The sequence below is a fragment of the Typopeltis vanoorti genome, chromosome 12, assembly GCF_054136105.1.
Source record: "Typopeltis vanoorti isolate ZY-2024b chromosome 12, IOZ_Tvanoo_1.0, whole genome shotgun sequence".
Lineage (NCBI taxonomy): Eukaryota > Metazoa > Arthropoda > Arachnida > Uropygi > Thelyphonidae > Typopeltis > Typopeltis vanoorti.
The window spans coordinates 62,877,257-62,898,089 of record NC_143560.1 but is presented as its reverse complement, the minus strand read 5'-3'; the positions used below and the strand labels follow the sequence as shown (position 1 = coordinate 62,898,089).

The following is a 20,833-nucleotide window of genomic DNA, read 5'->3' as shown; positions in this document are numbered from 1 at the left end:
ATGACTCAAGCAGTAACAGAAAAGGATGAAACGAATAACTGTCTGTCTCCAAAAAAATTCTGAGTGACAGCTGTTTCAGTATTTACAGGAATAGCGAACTGACTAGTAACTGGAATTAGGAGCATGCAACATGCTATCTGAAATCATATTTGTAGATTTAGGGACTCAAAAACACACATGTTGAACAGATTATTTTATTAATTACAAATAAAATAAAACTTGACGTTTCAACCTCTATATCGAGGTCATCATCGGAAGAATACAACTGTATACAGAACCAAGCTACATGCTCATGCTTTCTATACCAGTAAACTAAATCTACGTAGTTAATAAATCTTTTTTTCTAGCCTGACCTCTAGTGATAGAAAAGAAAAGCAAAAATAAATAAATAAAGAAATAAAATTATTAAAAAAAAAAAAATATATATATATATATATATATATATATATATATATTATAAATAGATAAATGCAACTACAATAAACTGTTAGCGTCCTCATGTATTAATATTCTGGATGGTTACAAAATGATTTCTTTCAGTTGCTATTGAATGTTCTAAACACTTCACCAAGTCACCAGGTTGTCTTCTTGTAGTGGGAATTTTTCTAATGCTAGTTTAGGATGTTATACAGGTTGTAGATGGGTCCTCCACATTCTTGAAATGGTGAGGCCATCATTTTTGTTGAGATTTGGCAACTTGTGTTTGAGCATTTCACAAGATTCTTTAAATTTTCTCTCAAACCAGGTTTTGGTGCGGTGTAGGGACTTGGTATTTTTCCAGTCAATTCTATGGTATGTTTGGAGTGCATGGTCAGAAAGGCCTGTTTTACCGAAGTGGAGGTATTTAATGTGTCGTTTGTGTTCGTCTTGTCTGATTGGGATAGTTCGCCCTGTTTCCCCTATGTATGGTATGTTACATGTGCAGTGTATTTTGTATACCCCTGGGTGTGCTAGGTGTGGAAGAGGATCTTTAGAGGAACTGAGTAGGCGTCTTAGCTTATTTGGGGGTTTAAAGGTAGTTTTAATGTTGTATTTGCAAAGTGTTCTGTCTATTTTTTCAGAAATGCCTCTAACATAAGGAATGGCAATAGCATTCTTGAAATCTTTTTTGTTCTTACTGGTATCTTTATGGAGGATCTTGTGAATAGTTTTTTTATTGTATCCATTTTTGATAAATGTTTGGTTGATGATTTTGTATTCTTGGTTTAGAGCCTGTTCATTCGAACAAATAGTTAGGGCTCTGTGTTTAAGGGTGCTTATGACACCTAATTTTTGTGTTGGGTGGTAGTAAGAATTTTTGTGTATGTATTGGCCTGTGTGTGTAGGTTTGCGGTAAACTGAGAAGGAGAGACAGCCAGAGGGAAGACGTGTGACAAGTGTGTCTAGGAAAGGAAGAGAGTCGTTTTTTTCCATTTCAATGGTGAATTGGATACGTTTGTGTTGTTTGTTTAGGTGGCTAAGGAATGTATTTAGAGCTTCGCGGCCGTGGGGCCAAATGGCGAAAATATTGTCGACGTATCTGAGCCAAATTTTGGGCTTTAGACATGCTGTCTCTAGAGCACGTTGCTCAAAGTCTTCCATATAAAAGTTAGCTATTGGGGGGAGAAAGTGGTGAGCCTATGGCTGTACCTTCTTTTTGAAGGTAAAAATTGTTTTGCCATACGAAATATCCGGAGCGGAGTACGTGGGCAAAAAGGGCCGTGATGTCATGTGGAAATATGTTCTGTAGGAGCAAGATCGTGTCATTGATTGGGACATTGGTGAAAAGGGAAGTTATGTCAAAGCTGACTAATAAATCTTGGTCGGTGAGTGTAATGTTTTTGATTTTACTGATGAAATGTTGTGTATTTTTTATGTAGGAAGGGGATTGACCTACCAATTCCTTGAGTGTGGCAGCTAATTTTTTTGCTAAGTGATAATTTGGGCTGTCAATTCCTTCAACGATCGGGTGAAGTGGTGTGCCAGATTTGTGTATTTTTGGCAGGCCATAAATTGTGGGTGCACGGGCATACTGAGATATTAATTTTTTTGTCGTTTCTTCTGGCCATGTTTGGACGGATTTGATTAATTCAGTTGTTTTCTTTTTGTTACGTTTTGTGGTGTTGTAGTTAACCTTTTGGTAGGTGTTATGGTCCGATATTAACTGGTTCATTTTTTCAATGTATGTCGTACGGTCTAACAGGACGGTGGAATTGCCTTTATCGGCTTTCGTTATTATAATATCCTGGTTATTTTTTTAAGGATTTTAAGGGCTAGATTTTCGGTTTTGTTTATGTTGATGTTTAGTTTTTTGTTAGAATTGAGTATACACGATGTTTCCATTCGTATTTTATCAGCCAGAATGGTGGGGAGGGATCGTAAACCTCTCTCGATATGATACACGATATCAAGCTTGTTTACTGACCTCGGAGCAATGCCGTAGTTCAAACCTTTCTTTAGCAGCAAGAGTCCACCTTCGGTGAGAATGTGGTTTGATAGGTTGATAACTGAGCATTGATCAGATGGTGGTTGGTGGCTCCTAACGTTGTTTGCAGGCGATTGGTTGCTCCTTATGACGTCGGTTCGTGGTTGGCTGTTCCTTTCGTAATGGCGTCTTGATGATCTTGTGCTTTTCTGTTGTTGTAGGGCTTGAAATTTCATTGTTAGTTTTTCTTTATTTTTCAGTATTGAGTGCTTGGCCGAGTCGTCAGTGATCCTATCTAGAATCTCCCAAATTTCTGGAATAACGTAGTCAGATAATACAAATTTAAGTTGCCGAACTTTGGTTTGGGTGGATGCTAGATTTTTACGTGCCTCGTGGATTTGTTCTCGTAACAAGGCTTTTTCCAACCGGGCATAAATACGGAGCGCTTTGGCTGATTTAAACTTCTTCTTTAGTTTAATGCAGTTTGGAATTATGTTGCTGTTTCTGCATCGTTTCAAAAAGGCTAGTCGATTCGTTAATAAAGAAACACGTATCTTCAGCTTACCGTAGAGGCTGCACTGCTTGTGGGTCACATCTCCATGGATTATGATGATTCTTTCTTTTAGGGTTACACGGTGATCAGCACTCATATTTGTAGATTTAGGGACTCAAAAACACACGTGTTGAACAGATTATTTTATTAATTACAAATAAAATAAAACTTGACGTTTCGACCTCTATATCGAGGTCATCATCGGAAGAATACAACTGTATACAGAACCAAGCTACATGCTCATGCTTTCTATACCAGTAAACTAAATCTAAATAAAAATAAATTAAATAAAAATTATATAAAAATAAACTAAATAAAAATTCCCACTACAAGAAGACAACCTGGTGACTTGGTGAAGTGTTTAGAACATTCAATAGCAACTGAAAGAAATCATTTTGTAACCATCCAGAATATTAAAACATGAGGACTCTAACAGTTTATTGTAGTTGCATTTATCTATTTATAATATATATATTTTTTTTTTATAATTTTATTTCTTGATTTATTTATTTTTGCTTTTCTCTTCTATCACTAGAGGTCAGGCTAGAAAAAAGATTTATTAACTACGCAGATTTAGTTTACTGGTATAGAAAGCATGAGCATGTAGCTTGGTTCTGTATACAGTTGTATTCTTCCGATGATGACCTCGATATAGAGGTCGAAACGTCAAGTTTTATTTTATTTGTAATTAATAAAATAATCTGTTCAACACGTGTGTTTTTGAGTCCCTAAATCTACAAATATGAGTGCTGATCACCATGTAACCCTAAAAGAAAGAACGCTATCTGAAAAACTATCTATTTATCTTTATAATACCTGATCTTGCTTCTAAAGAAATATCTTCTCTCATTTGTGGTCGACCTATACTTGGGTGTTCAACTGCTCCTTACCAAAATCTCAAATATTTCTGCTGAGCTTCAATCTGTGCTTTTAGCTAACATTTGATAACCAGTGACAAGAGTGTTAGAATTCCAAAACTTCATAATCTTTCTCCTGTGTAATGTGTAATTCTTCACTTCAACACTAGTTGACAAAACTTGAGTATTTGGGTTCCATCTGGACATATTCTGTTGCATAATACCGACACTTAAATGTTTAGATATGACTTTTGTCAAATCTTCCACTCTTAGCATCTTGGCTGTTTCCAGAAACATAGAAAGACAATCGTGTGAAATATTCATTTTACCACTGTACGTGAAGTCAAAAACTATTTTCATTCCTTTCTTTTAAGATTACACGGTGGTCAGCATTCATAGTTAAGAATTTATGGAGGCACAACATACGTTAGAATATTTACTTTACTTAACATTAAGCAAGTAACAATCAACGTTTTGACCTCTGCATTGAGGTCATCATTAAGAAAACATGCATATGTACAATATACAAGCTACATGCTGCTGCACTATACAAAAGTAAAATGAATCTAAATGTTTGTTAATCATTTATCCTAGCCTCTGACCACCGGTGAGGGGGGGGGAGGAACTACAATAAGCAATTTCTAAAGTCCTTTTGCATTGAGATTTTCTTCCGTCTGGGGTTGTTCTGGATGCTATATGGGTTGAAGATGGGTCCTCCACATTCTTGGAATAATTAATCCATCATTTTTGTTCAGATTTGGATGATGTTTCAGCATTTCGCAAGCTTCTTTGAATTTTCTTTCAAACCAAGTTCTGGTGCAATTTCCAGTCAATTTCCACAGAATTGACTGGAAAGGCAATTAGTGCCTTTCCAGTCAATTCTGTGGCATGTTTGGAGTGCGTGGTCTGATAGGCAGGTGGGCAAGGGACTGGATTTTTTCTTGATACACAATGGCTTTTACGTAGCCCCAAAAGAAGAAATGCATTGCAATCAAATCTGAACTGCTGCGCAGAGGCCAAGCAATGGGACCTCCTCTGCCTGTCCATTTTCCTCGAAATCAGTTGTTGAGCACAGTCTGCATAATGTGTGGGGCTCCATCCTGTTAAAAAATGAGGCCCTCCACATTCTTAATCTGGGGAAACACAAAGTTTTCTAGCATATCTTGTATGCCACACTTGTAATAGTCTCCTTGTGGAAGAAAAAGCGCATCAACAATGCAATCATGCATGATGCCTTATGAACAAAATCAACCAGTTCATGCAGATTTTCTGATCCCCAAGCTTGGCAATTATGGCCATTCATGACTCCATGCACATAAACATTATCTCATCAGTTGTATTTCAGTTTGTGACCTATCAGTTGGCTGGATACTGATGAACAAGCTGCAGTTTATAAGCATGAAGTTTCACTCTCTTGTGAACAATGGCATGCATTGTGCTTTTAGGAATGTTTAATAGACGATTCACACCACGACCTGAACATTTCAGGCTATGCTGGAAAGACAGTTGAATTCGTTCCACGTTTTCTGCACTTGTTGTAGGCTTACCTGGCGAGTGCACTTTTAAAACACTTACTGTTTCCAAGAACTGTCGATGCCATTTACAGATGCTTTTGTCACTCAATGCATTCCTACCATACTCCCACCTGAAGTTCCTTTGGACAGCTGTCACTGACTGTTGCAGCCCCACCACATTATACAGCAACTGCACAGACTGTGCTCAACAACTGATTCCCAGGAAAATGGACAGGCAGAGGAGGTCCCATTGCTTGGCCACTGCGTAGTCCCAATTTGACTCCAATGCATTTCTTCTTTTGGGCTACGTAAAGGACACTGTGTATCAAGAAAAAATCGTCCCTTGGCCACCTGCACTATAGAACAACAGCAACCATATGTCATTCCTATGCACATGCTTACCTGAGTGTGATCTGAGGAGGTGGAATTCCATTTTGACATCTGTATAGCCATCAATGGTGTGCACGCATGAGTTACACTAAGAGATAATCAAACTTGTGACATTGTACTTTAATAATATACGCTACATACATTTCTGCTTCAAAATGTCATAAAATAAATTTCATTGAAACCATGGAGTTCTTTTTTGAATACCCTGTACATATATAGAAAAACCTTGCTTAATGCGATTAATTAATCCATCAATTAATTGCACCAAGTGAAATCGCATTAAGTGAATACAATAAACAATAGGAATAATTATAATTCATCCATTAGTTAACGTAAATTTCAAAAAAAAAATTTATAAGTTATATTAGAGGATAAAATTATTGAAGTTAATAAAAATCAATTGCATAAATTTTTATTTAATGTCTAAACATTTGATGGAGCTACATTTTACAAAAAAAATTAAGTAAAGATGTCTGAATAGTGCTCGACTTTTTCATCCTGTCATGCAATTTGTGATAGCTGGTGATCGCTTTATCAAGATTTTGGCGGACTTCGAAACTTCGTTCCATATTCGTATCCGCATCAAACAAAATTTCCTTAGCATGCTCAATATGCATGCACTCCTTATCTTCTTCTTATTCATATGCACACTGTTCCTCTAGTTGAAGGAGATCATTCTCACTTAACTATTCTGAATGGAAATCAAGTTTCTCACATCTTCATTATCCAATTCATTAAATCAAAGTTCTTTCCCGATTGCGCTGATTTCTTCAATAATGTTATCAGCTGGGTTATTAAAACCAATGAAATCATTTGCACAGCCAGGTAAGACCTACCACACGACTCTCATATTGTTGGTGGTGACTTCCTCCCATGCTAAATGAACATTTTTTACTGCTTGTTGATATATTTTTTCCAAAACTCAGGTAAAGAAATTGCATTCTCTTTACTTGTTGCTTCAAGGCCTCGGCAATGGTTCTATGAAGATAGTATGCTTTAAACAATGATATGACCCCTTGATCCATCAACTGAAGTAAAGAAGTTGCATTTCGGGGGAAAAAAACAAACAATCTTCACATTTTCATTAAGATCAGCAAGCTCCTAGGATGACCAAGAGCATTATCCAATAGCAAAAGGGCTTTAAAGGACAAAAATAACAGTTGAACCACTCCTCGAAAAGAGTTTTGGTCACCCAAGCCTTCTTAATTGTTTTCCAAATTACTGGAAGTTTTTGTTGGTTACATCCTCTTAATGATCTTGGATTTTGCACACAATAAACTAACATAGGCTTGAGTTTAAAGTCGCCTTCTGCATTGCCTCCTAATAAAAGTGTAAGATGATCTTTAGATACTTTGTATACTGGTTGAGATGCTTCAGTTTTAGCTAGGAAAGTTTTTGTTGGCATACGCTTCCAAAAGAGACTAGTTTCGTCGACCTTGAATATTTGATGGTCACCATAATCATCCTCCTGAATTATCCTTTACAATTCTTCAGGAAACTTGGCCACAGAATCTTTATCAGCACTATCAGATTATCCAGTTACTCTTACGTTATGCAGTCTGGCTCGATTTTTAAAATGGTCAAACCATCCTAAACTCGCAGTAAAGCTTTCACATTCCTCTTGAAATTTGGTCTCTTTCAATGATGTAAAAATATTAAGAGCTTTTGCCTGAATATTCCTTGTATTAAGAGGTATTCTTTTTTGGTTACAATCCTCAATACGGAGTGATAGAAGACGTTCCATCTCGATCATTAAAGGCTTCTATTTCGGATGATTTGCATGCTTAAAGAAGCAGTAGCAACTTTTCCTTGTTCTTTGTATTCTTTGCTTTTATTTAATATAGCCCGAACTGCAGGCTCGCTGTATCCCAGGTCTCGCACAATCATTCTATTACTAGCACCACTTTCATGTCTCTTAATGACTTTTAGGTTTTCTTCTCTTTTTATTACTGCCCCTTTCTTTATCAGTCTTTCTCTTTTCCATATCAGGGATTAAATATAATAAAGTCTTATAGGTATCTAAATTAAAGTAAAATGAAGGAAAAGTGACTGAGCAGGAGAACAGAGTTGCACATGTGCCTGTGATGACAGCTTTGAGTCAACTGCCAAGTGTTGCCGGCCACTGCTGCTACATTGACAAGTGCCACCGCTCACTGCAGATTGGTGAGAAAAAATTTCACGTAATGCAAAACGATGCATAACATTAAAAAATTGAGGTAATTAATTAATCACTCATTTAAAGTGGGAAATAGTATCATTTCACTCAATCGTGCTGATTATCACACATATCAAATTCATGTTAAGCGAGGTTTTCCTGTATATATATAAAGACAGTTGCACTTTATTGAAAGGATCATACTGCTTTATAGTAATCTCGTTTCATTTTCCTTAATGTGTTAATCTAAATGGTTCTTTTTCCTCCCATTTTTTGCCTCAAACTATTTTGCTAATCTTTCATCTCTCATTCTGTTTAAATAGATACACCATCTTAGATAGACTCTGCTTACATATTCATGAATATTAACGATGTCAAATTATTTTCTTGTAACCAGAATACAAAAACAGATGGTCATTCATACCATCTATTTCTATATCAGTTTTTAATCAATGTTTTATTTTTAACTTAAATCTTTGATACAGATATGAATGTTGGTTTGAACAGTTTTGTATACTACTAGTTTTTTTGGCTGACTTATCTCTTATTCCAAATAAATTTAATCACTGGTTTACCACTATACCAGCTTTTACTTGGCATCACAGAAACCTTTCAGGACAGTTAATCTTATCTACATAGTATGATAGAATCTGTCATATGTAAGTATTTTCTGGCAGTTTATCTTGCAAGACAAAATATTTCTCCTCTAGAACAAATAATTCACACTCATCTGAAAGGAAACTGTTGACATGATTATTTACGTCCATGTGTATAATAAAATAATTAAAAACTGAAATGTAAAGTAGCATGTTTATTATTTCAGCTTATTTTGAGGGATATGAATGTATGTATGTATGTGAATCTATTTATGATGAGCTTATTATTCATTTATGTGTGTATATATACACCCTCAAACAAACACACTTTTTTTTTATTTATATCAGTCCCACACACACACACACACAAGAGAGAGAGAGAGGTCTCAAGACCTATGACATGACAAAGCCATGTGTAAGCAAGTGGTTAGAAAGAAAGGAAGGAAGAAAAATATGCTGATGTGTTTCTTGAAGATCTGGGGGTTGTAATCATTAAAAAAACAGCATGAGGAAGACTGTTCCAAAGAGGAGAGATGTAGAGAATGAAGGAGGATGAGAAGCTAGTCCAATAAGTTTGGAACTGAATTGTAAATGGGTATTGACCAGCAGCTGCTCATGTTTGTATATGATTAGAGGAAAGTGGTTGAAAGATAAGTGGCCAGTTCAGTGGAGAAGAAGAGAAGGAGGATAAGAAGTTGGTCTGATAAGGTTGGAACTGAACTGTACATGGGTGTTGAGCAGCAACTGCTCATGTTTGTACAGGATTGGAGGAAAGTGGTGGAAAGGTAGTGGACAATTCAGTGGAGTAGAGTCTTGTTACTATGTTACTAATTACGTCTTTCCAGTAGTTCATGGAACTACTGGAAAGCCGTAATTAGTAACATATCATCGATGCAAAAGCAACTGTAGAAAGAGAGAGAGGGGGGGGGGATCAACAAGTGGGTGTGCTGCTCTCTTCTGAATGCAATCAAACATTCTGAGGGAGGTCCTAGGCACCACTCCAAAGGTGAAAACAATATTCTAAGATTAGGCAGATCTGAGCTTTATAAGAATCAGGAGTTCAGCAGGAATGAAGTGCTATTCAGAACAAAAAAAAGAATACAAAGCTTTCTGGAAGTTGAAGAGTCTATGGACAGGATGTTCTTGTGATAGGATAGACTAGATGTGAAAGTCAACCCAAGAAGAAATAACTAATCTTGGTTTGCAGAATATTATCAGAAGTGAGGAAGAATGAAAAATAATCATTCTTCTGGGAAATGAGACAATGTGCTTTGGTGGTATTAAAATTCAATTACTTGAGCAATACGAGGTTTTGAAAATGAAAAAGAAGAGTGGAGAGTACTATCATCAACAAAAAAACAGAATTGGATGTAAGAAAGAGAAGATCATTTATGTATAGGAGGAAAGGAATAGGAAATCACAGAGCCCTAGGGAACACCAGCATTGACCAAAAAATTTGATGAAGGGACACAATCAGTCATGATCAGCAACAATGAACAACAAGAGGAAGATGGAAAATCAATTCACAAAAGGAAGGGGAGAATATCATAAGATGGTGGCATAGTGAGAAAGCCACAATGTTAGACTCAATCAAATGCCTTAAAAATATCAAGAGCAACACTTCAGTTTCTCCAAACTTTAACATGGTCTGAGTCCAAAGGTAGGTGGGGTTGGGCAGGAAATCTGATATTGAATGAGATAGAAATCAATACTTGACAGTTTATTAAGGAGTATTAAATCAAACACAGAATATAAGAAAATAATTATTTATTTAACTTATCTGCTAATATTTCACTGGTATTATATCTAGCATCTTCAGAGCACAAACACAGTTTGTCACAATACATGAAACTGAACAATTTGGCATAACAGTGGGACTAGTTTAAAAAAAATTGTAATGGACAATGCAAGGAACTAAAGTCCTAATTGGCACTACTTATTATTGGATAAAGAGAGAAAAAACAAGTATTAATATGATCTTAAAATGATTGTCTCCCAAATTTTTGGTAAACTGAAACAGCAATACTTGTTGAGGTTTAGAGAATGTTTAAAAGCTGCTACTGATTCCAAAAACAATCTCTCTGGGTTACAGTGACTTCTGTATAGCACTTTTGCTTTCTTCCATTTGATCCTGTGCAAAGAGGTATTCAAGATATGGCCTGCTAGTCCGAACTTGTGGTAAGGAGAGTGATGAATGTATTTTTTATGTTCTCCAAGGATGATATCAACAATTCTTCCTGTCTGTTCATAATAAGTCAGGTCACAAATACAGGGCACTTCATATACTCCTGGATGTGATAAAGGAGAGAGTTTGTGCTTAGGTAAACAGATGAGAGTTGCCAATTTGACATATGATTTAAATGTGGTGTGGAGCTGATATTTATTAAGCACTATAGATGCAGGACATATCTTTTCAGATGTGTCCTGAATGTATGGGATGGTAACAGTTTTATAGTAACCTTGTGTATTCCAGGGAGCAATTGGTATTTTTTCTATTCTTTTAAGGATTATAGACATTGGCTAAAAAAAGTGTAATACAAGTTTTATTTATTTATTCTTATGGCAAAAGGAATACAGAACAGCTTACATATCAATGTCCAGTATGGAAAGCCAATCCAAGGCCTCATCCGTCGCCTTGTGGTCTTGTAGGCCATCCACCGTGAAATTTGCACCTTGGGCAGTCGTTCACAATATGAGTAATCATCTGAGCCATGGGAGAACAATCACAATAAGGTCTAACAGCCTCCATTTATGTAGTAGGTAGCCAGCCACATCTGCCCTGGTTAGTTCTGATCCTGTTGATAGACGACCAAATCTTCCTAGGAAGAGCATAACCAGGTTGTGGAGCATAGGGATTTTCTACCAGGAAGCCGTCTGTTGGAAGATTGTTGGACCAGTATTCTCTCCACGTGTGAGGTGTTGATGGCAGGGCAGCTGAAGAGAGTTCATCCATGGACTAGAAAGGCTTTCTAGATTTTAGGCAAAGACTAGGTGGATTTATGAGAGTCTGGTGCAGGGGCAGGAGTGGGTTGCTCATTGCTTTATTAAATTCTTTAATCAAGGCTTGTCTTCTCCGTATGTTTGGTGGAGCAATGTTAGATAGCGTAGGGAGCCAGGAGAAAGGGGTGCTTCTCACTGTTCCACTAATTGTGCACATGGCAGAGTTTAGCTGGGTGCCTATAATGTTAGCGTGTGCACTTCTTTCCCAGACAGGGGCACAATACCACTCCCGAATGTTTAAAGAAGCAGCTACAGTTGCTCGCTCTGTTGATAATCTTAATAGGAACCAGGGCTTAATACTCTCAGAGATATGGAAAAATGGACTTCAATGCAAACTACAGAACGTTCCTTAGCAACAACTAGTTAATCATGTACATGCGATATGTGTATCAGTCACGTTCAATGCTATTTTAGTTTGCAACTATAATCGTTAGAATTTTACAGTTATTCATATTTGTGTAATGTTAACCTAAGTGCTTGTACCCTGAAGATGCCAACAGCTAAAGTTTGGTGAAACTAGTAGGTTTAATAAATATTTATTAGTTAACACTTGATCTATTGTCCAAATAATTACTCTAGTTAGATGATCAAGAAAATAAACATTCATTATGATATTATTTCTTGTTTTAATTTTGTTGGGCAGGTTGGTGATGTGCCTTTTATAGGCTAGGCTTCTGTCCAGGCTCACACCGAGGTATTTTGGGTGAGGCTCATGTTCTACCATTTTTCCACAGAAAGAAAGGTTGAGGTGTTGATTCGCCTCTGCATTATTCAGGTGAAATACTGTGGACACAGTTTTTGTTGGATTTGGCTTTTCAAGTACCACTGCTTGAAGTACTCTTCCAGGATGTTCAGGTCTGTGTTCAAGGTTGATTCCAGGTTGACAAAGGAGGTAGATTGAAGTAGGATCGCTAGGTCATCAGCGTACATACAGGGTGTTCGGGATAAATTTGACATATTTATAATTAATTATATTTTTCCGTAAGTTACATGTATTAACACACACTTCTCTTCATTTAAAAGTTTGGACCCTTCTTCATTCATATACAAGATGTCAGAAAGGATGGATAGCTGGAACCCACCTGAATCATGGAAGAGAATAACTTGTATCATGATGATTCGTGCCCGCCATCAAAATAAGGATATTACGACTGCTGCCCAATGCTCCCTGAATACAGTAAAAACAATCAGGCATGAACTAGAGACTTGCAATGGTGACTACGAGGATGTAGCAAGAAGAAAGATCCCTAGCAGACGATCTGATTGCGTTCGTACAGCAGAATTCCTCGCAAATCTGCAGGAACAGGTGTTGAAGAACCCTGGCATTGGAATTCGGGCTTTGTTCGTGGAGTTGCTAACTGTAGTCAAGCCCTGGATAACAAGGGTAGCCAATGGTAGGCCGTATGTATGGCAGCAGGATTCGGCCCCTTGCCACACCTCTGGGAAAAGTCAAAAATGGTTGTCTGAAAATTTCTACGACTTCACCAGTCCAAATGTTTGGCCTCCAAACTCCCCAGACCTTAACCCCATGGATTATTTTGTATGGGGCGCAGTTGAAAAAGACACCAATCGCACTTCCAGTAATACAAAAGCCCAGTTAATGGATAAAATTAAAACAGTTTTTGCGGCCCTTCCCAGGGAGACTGTAGCATCAGCTTGTTCGAGGTTCCGAAGCAGAATTGAAGCTGTGATCGATGCTAATGGTGGTTATTTTGAGTAAATCTTGTTGATAGTATTGTAATTAACTCTGCCTGTAATGTTTTTTTGTCAATTCATTAAATTTAATAGATACAAAGAAGATTTTCTTTTTCCTTACGAAACTGTCAAATTTATCCCGAACACCCTGTATATGTCCATACCACCTATCTCTTCTAATTTTGATTGATCTAATTAGCCTTCTTGTTTTGCTTATCTCTCTCTCTCAAGACTGTTCATTTGATTTTTTTTCTGTCTATTTCATTTTGTTCATGCAGTGCCAGCACCACATTTCAAAAGCCTCCAATCCTCTTATATCTCCTCTGCCTAGAATCTAGGTTTCACATCCATTGAGTGTATATTCCATATCAATGTCTCTATTAATTTTTTTTTCAAATGTAGGTTGAGGTTTCCTAAAATGCTTAAAGAATTGGGCGCTTTTGCATTATTTATTCTTGACCTTATGTCTTCCTTGCTCTGCCATCTTCTGTTATTAGGCTTCCTAAGTTTTTAAAGTTTTTTACTTGTTTTATTTGTTTCCCATTGATGTCTATATGATCTACATTGATAGGGATTTTAGTCTTATCTGTGATGATTTTCAGTTTATATTTTTCAAGGTTATTATTTAGTAATTCTAGAATTGTTTTTAATGTTTTTCTGTTTTCTGCTACAAAGGCTATGTAATCAGCAAATCTTAAACACATGACTTGCTCACCATTTATCTTTATTTTATCTTTAGTTTCCTAAATGGCATTTTCAATATGTAAATTAAATAAAAGTGGTGAAAGTATACATCCTTGTCCTACACCACTCTTGATATTTTTTTATTTTTCCTTATCACTGATTTTCCAAGTTTTAATCTGTCCATTTTGATTTTTATATATTTGACAAATTATTTTGCTATCCCTCAAATCTATACCTATATTAGTTAGGCAATTAAGAAGTATTTGCTGGCTTACTTTATCAAATGCTTTCTCTTAATCAAGGAAGCAAAAATGTAAGTATTTTTACTAAGGTCTATTCTTCTTGACCTTATGTCTTCTTTTGCTCTGCCATCTTCTGTTATTAGGCTTCCTAAGTTTCTTATTATTATTGTTCTTAAACAGAGTATTGCCTCACGTGTTCCTTTATTCTTTCTGAATCCAAATAGGTGTTCATCTAGTAGACAATTATTTTTGAATAAATTCCACTTTGAGTAATTTTCAGCAGAATTTTGCTGACATGTGGGATTAAAGCTATTGTTCTAAATTGGCTGCATTGGTATTATAGTTGATTTCATAAACTCCTTTCGTATTTCTCCTCTATAACAGATCTGGGCTATTGATTGATAAGAGTAAGATTATTGTCTCATTGCCTAGATTTTATTATTATTATTACCCCAAGACCTCATGGAGTCAAAGACTCATCGGGGAGGTCCGTTTATCACACACACATCTCATCATACCATGCCTTAAACACACTCAAACACCTTGCAGACACCACACTCTCAGGTAAGGCATTCCAATCATTCACAACTCTGCACGAAAAAAACCTGCCTCTCACTCCCCTACTCACACCCTCTTTATACAGTTTCCAGGGATGACCTCTGGTTCTCCCCTGATCTCCCGCTATTCTCTGTAGAACTTCTCCACCATTGATCTTATAACCCCATACCAACTTGTAGGTCTCTAATATATTTCCCCTCTTCCTCCTCTCCACCAGACTCTGCAAATTACATCTTCTCTTTCTGTCTTCATACTCAACATTCCAGAGGTCAGAAACTACCTTAGTCAGTCGACTTTGAACCCTTCCAACATTTCTTCATCCTTCTAAAAACCTGGTGACCAAATCTGGGCACAATAGTCCATGTGTGGCCTAATCAAAGCCTTATACAACGGAACAAGAATCTCCCTACTTCTACACGTCAGTGTCCTCCGCATCATTCCCAGAAGCCTTTGTGTTGTCTTCAAAATTTTGGCGATGTGTCCTCTAAATTTTAGATCCTTATCCACTATCACTCCCAGATCTCTTATTTCCTCTACCTCCAACAACATATTCTCACCAAGCATAAATTCTGCATCCCATCTTTGTTTTCCAAATTTTAAAACCTTACATTTTGCAACATTGAACTCACATCTCCATTTCCGTGCCCAATCACTCAATTTATTCAAGTCTTCTTGCAAGGCCACAACATCTTCACTACTCTTCATGGTTCATCCCAACTTTGATTCATCTGCAAACAACTGAATATCTCCATCCAAATCTTTGCCAATATCATTAATATATAAGTTAAATAGTAATGGCCCTAAAACAGACCCCTGAGGCACTCCCCTAGTGACTTTCCTTTTCCTGGATATCGCACCCCCATACACAACTTGTTGATACCTATCAGATAGCCAGTTTCCAATCCAATGCACTAATCTAATATCCAACCCCGTCTGCTCTAGATTCACTGTCAACTTATCATGAGGTACTCTATCAAAAGCCTTTGTGAAATCCAAGTATATTATTGTGTATCCTTCTCCTCTGTCCAAGGAAGCAGTCACTTTATTGTAATAAGTAAGTAGATTACTAAAACATGACTTCCCTTTAGCAAATCCATGCTGTCCATCAAAGATGTTGATGGACAGAAATACCATTGTTGTCAACCCAACTCTGGATTCTGGTTCTCACAAGCTTCTCCAACAACTTAACCACAACACCTGACACACAGATAAGCCTATAGTTTGATGCTCGAGTTCGATCACCTCCTTTATGAAGTGGCACAATCTTGCCCTCCTTCCACTCCTTAGGAATTTGACCAAGTGCAAGACTCGTATTAAAAAAATATGTCAAGGCAGGTGTCAACTCTTTGGCACATTCCTTCAGAATACGCAGTGATATATTATCAAGTCCCACAGCCTTATTTACATCTAGTTTGCTCAACTCCCCAAACACCTCTTGCTTACTTACAGTCAGTCTCTTCTCCCCATCATCAACTGCTCTCAATCTCTCCATGAAGACACATTCACAAGACTGAAAGATCTTTATGAACTGCTCATTAAGTGTCTCCACCACACATTCTGCAACAGCTGTCTTTATACCATTTTCTCCAATCAATGTCATCCTTCCATAAACATTCTTTCTTTTGCTGGCTACATATCGAAAGGCCTCCCTATGATTCTTTTTGGCTTCATTAGCTAACTGCTGTTCATACCTCTCTTTAGCTACTCTCACTAACCAAGTCACCCTCCTTGCCTAGTCTTTGTAGACCTCATGAAATTAGTTATTTCCACTTCTCTTATGCTGCATCCACAATACCCTTTTTCTTTGTATCGCATGCTTAATCTCTTTATTCATCTATCTCACACCTGCCTTATTTAACCTTCTCACCCTTGGAATACATTTAGACATTGCATCTACTAGATAGTTTTTGAAAATCCCCAAGCTGCATTGATCTCTTTTCCAGCTAACTCCTCATTCCACGCTACACCCGCAAGCTGTCTCCTGAGCTCTTCATAATCACCCCCCCCCCCTTGTACTTCCACATATACCCTTTTCTCACAGTGGTCCTCGCACAATTTTGTAGTAGTTTTATAGGAATATTGTCTACACCTGGACTTTTTCCCTTACTCATTTCTGACAGTGCTTTATCAAATTCTTCTTGCATTACTGGAGGTCCTAGATTCTCTTCATTTTGATTTTCTATGTAAATATCAACATGTAGTTCATCACCATTACAGAGATTTTCAAGATAATTCTTCCATTCCACTAATATGTCCTCAGATTCTATGAGTAATTTTCCATTTTCATTGTCCAGTACCATGTATCATATTCATGGTACTGGATAGCAGGAAATTGATGAGGCTAGTGACTTAAGGATAATGGTGGACTGATAATTGAAGTTCAGAGGGCATATTACAAAAGTTGGTAAAATGGCTACAAGAATTACTTCATTGTTAAAAAAAAATGTGTTAACAATTAAAGATAAGGAAGTTATTTTTCCCTCTTTATAAGGTTATGATTCAGCCTTATCTTGACTACTTTACCTAGAGTTGATCACCTGGGTTTCTTGGAGACCAGGAGGTGGTACAGAAAATTCAGAGATGAGTGACTAAACTGATGACTGGCTTGTGGAATGCTCCCTATGAGGATAGTTTGAAGGTTTGTAGGTTTACAAAGTTTAGTTCGTAGGCAGTGAAGAGGAATCATGATAGAAATGAAGATATTCAAGGGGATTTATAAAATCAATGCAAAGGAAATTTTTTGATATATGACAAATAGAGAGGTGGGGGCCATCCATGAAAGTTGTGTATGAGTGTGGTTAGTAGGGATGTGCAGACCAGATTTTTTGCATAGTGGTGAATGAATGGAATAGATTGCCCAAATCAGTTGCGAGTTCCGTAATAGTGAATGAGTTTAAGGAGATGTGTGATAGGTTTTGTGTATATAATAGTTTTAGTCTCCCACAATGAGTCTCCAGACTCCATGGACATATCATAATAAATTATTTTTTGAGCTGGATGATGGTGTGACTATTTGTGTAAATATTTCCCTGCATGTGTTGGTTTTCTATACACAGAAAAAGATAATGAACTATCAAGAAGGCATGTGATTACTGTATCTAGGAAGGGCAGACAGTCATTAGTTTCCTGTTCCATTGTGAAGTTGATTTTAGGGCGTTTGCTATTTAAATGCACTAAAATTATGTCTAATGTGTCTGGACTATGTACCCAAACACAATATCAATATAGTGCAGCCAAACCTCCGGTTCATGAGTGGCTGTATTTATAGCTAGATTTTCTAAGCATTCTATCTGGAAATTGGCTAAAGGTGGAGTAAGGGGGGAACCCATTGCTGGCCAATTTAGTTGCTTGGATATCTTCCATTTTCATGCAAAATAACCTGCATGTACTGCAAATTTAAATCATTTGTACTCAATTTAAGAATCCATACTGGTGATCACTAAAAAATTGGTAAGTATCCTACTGAAGCAGATGGCTGCTGATGATCTTTGATTATTTTCAAGTATACCGAAATCAGATCAACACAGTGACAGTTTGATTGTTGACTTTTACTTCCTTTTTTATATATTTATTTTATATAATTATATCTGCTTATCCAACTATTCACTAAATTTAATAGTAACATGTTTTCAAAAGTACATAAAAACATTTTAATAATGCTTCCAAGAATAAAATAAAATTACTGATTTCCTACTCTTGAACAAGTGGTCAGCATAATAGATTTAGTTTAATCCTTTATCCAAGTGTGAGCAAACAAAGTTTGCACCTGAAAGTATCTTCAGGACTGGGGTAAGGTGGTACATCACCAGAACAACTCGTTGCAAAGGTGGGGAAAGCTACCAACACTCCTGTCTCAACATCTCCTATAATGCAAAACACATCTCCTTGCGGATATGTCTAATATTATGCATTAAGGGAAGGGCCACTACCCAGACTAGTTGATGTACCACCTTACCCCAGTCCTGAAGATACTTTGTTTGCTCACATTTGGATAAAGGATTAAACTAAATTTATTATACTCTAACCAAGTGAAAAATAAACTTTCAACAAGTGGTCAGCATAAAAAAAAAAAAAAAAGGGGGGGGGGAGATGCTATACTGAGGATAAATGAAAGTGTAAAGGAGGAGGGGTTGAAATTCTCGTACGACATACCTCTGTTTTATTCTGCGATTGAAGTTTTTCTTGCTTCTGTTTAAACTTTTCTAACTTTTCTTTTTTCTTTGCTTCCTTTTTTAATTGGGCAGCACTTTTCTGCACAACAGGTTCTAAAGGAGAAGGAACATTGCCAGATAACTGGTCTGCTATGGAATTACAATCTGTGCCGGCATTGAAATTTAAATTACCTTCGCTGCTAGCCATAACACACGATTTATTATAAATGTCCTACAGATACCGCTATTTTAGATTAAATAACTGAGAAATGATGAATAAAAAATGTAACCAAATAAGCCAAACGCATCAATTACTCATTTCATATCAACTATCATGATACCACATGGCATGAACGTAAACCTGACATACATATGAGACAGACGACAGAAAAATTTCGTCAGCCAATATTAATACTAAGTCGGCAAAAACTTATTGAAAAAAAAAAAATAAAATAAAATAATAATAATAATAAATAAATAAAATGAAATTTTGAAATTAAAGAAGAAAAGAATCCAAAAGGCTTCAACTTTCTCTTATAAACTTTTTTTTTTTTTTGTAATGCATGATAATAGCTGTGTTCTTTATTCTTCTTCATCATTATTACTTTATATAAAGTGGAAAACAGTACATGCACTGAAAGCTCAAATAAATTATACTTCACAAAAGATTATATTATTGTATTCATCTTTTATCCAGGCGTGAGCAAACCAAAGACTGAAGTGATCACGACTAGACTACTTGTATATAGTGGCGGATGATTTCAAATTAATCATAATTAGTTAATAATGATAATCATTATTATTATCATTACCAGATCTCCAGGAAGTCATGAGATCATCGAGGGAAGCCAGCTGTCCTTCCTTTTCTTGAACTCCTCACACTACCTGCACTCATCACCTCTAAAGGAGCATTCCAATCTGTCTGTGAGTGTCCTATTAGAGAAAACATCTTGCTTTCACTCCATTCTTAAGTGTATTCATTTTCAACTTCCATGGATGTCCTTTCACCATCTTCCCACCTCCATGAAATATAAAATTCCACTACTGGTATCTTGAATTACTCCTTCAAAAGTATGTTAGGGACCCTATCATATCACCACTCTTTTTCTTTTTGCTAGAATCTCCAGTCCATCCATTCTCAATCTCTCATCCCAATCTCTCTATACACAGAAAAAGATAATGAACTATCAAGAAGGCATGTTTTTACTGTATCTAGGAAGGGCAGACATTCATTAGTTTCCTGTTCCATTGCGAAGTTGATTTTAGGGTGTTTGCTATTTAAATGCATTAAAATTATGTCTAATGGGGTGGCTGTATTTAAAGCTAGATTTTCTAAGCATTCTATCTGGAAATTATATATATATTAACAGTTCTAGTACCATATTTTGGAGAAATCACTGACCACCAGATAAGTCATATCAATAAGGAAAGCTGGACCACTCTTAAATCTTAGATATTTTTGTTAAGAGATTCTAGAAAACCAGTAGCCAGTTAATGCAATAAATAGGCTGTGCTCGAAAGTTACGTAATATGCTAATATCATACCTAAAGAAGTGGAGGTAGTAGTCCTTTAAAAATATTTCATGGTGAAGACAGTTCAACAGAACTGAAGTAGATGAAAAATATTACTGTGAGTAAGAGATTCGGATTGCATTTTAACAGTAAACGAAGTTACCAGCGGCTGCATGTGTTCCAGTAAGTTTTGAAGAAAATTAGCATAATCGATGCTGATACTGTTCAGCAACTTCCATGAAAATATCTGTAGGAACCATATGTTTTAAAAATTACAGCTGCGCTCCTAAAACTGTCACTGTTTTGCGAACGTATTCAAGAAAAAAATCCTTTAAAATACTTTTACTTCTGGAACTTTCTTTCTGACACCTTGTATTCTCGAACGGGAATAGGCAGAACGCTTCCCTAAATTGATAACATAAATGAGCAGCCAATTTCCATCCTCGATTTTGTTCATTTTTTGAATACTATACTTGGAAAGTATTCTCCTAGGCAATGCGCAATTTGTATAATATTAGTCTT

The 20,833-nt window shown here is 36.5% G+C and overlaps 1 protein-coding gene across 1 annotated transcript in view; it reads right to left on the bottom strand.

The window, feature by feature from the left end:
* The window catches only part of ValRS (Valyl-tRNA synthetase), a 464,082-nt gene extending 444,912 nt beyond the window's left edge, over positions 1-19,170 (bottom strand). The window contains exon 1 of the mRNA XM_090401956.1: positions 18,801-19,170. Coding sequence (XP_090258082.1) covers positions 18,801-19,007 — 207 coding nt within the window. The 5' untranslated portion in view covers positions 19,008-19,170. The remainder of the gene's footprint in view (positions 1-18,800) is intronic.
* Positions 19,171-20,833: the final 1,663 nt, after the last annotated feature.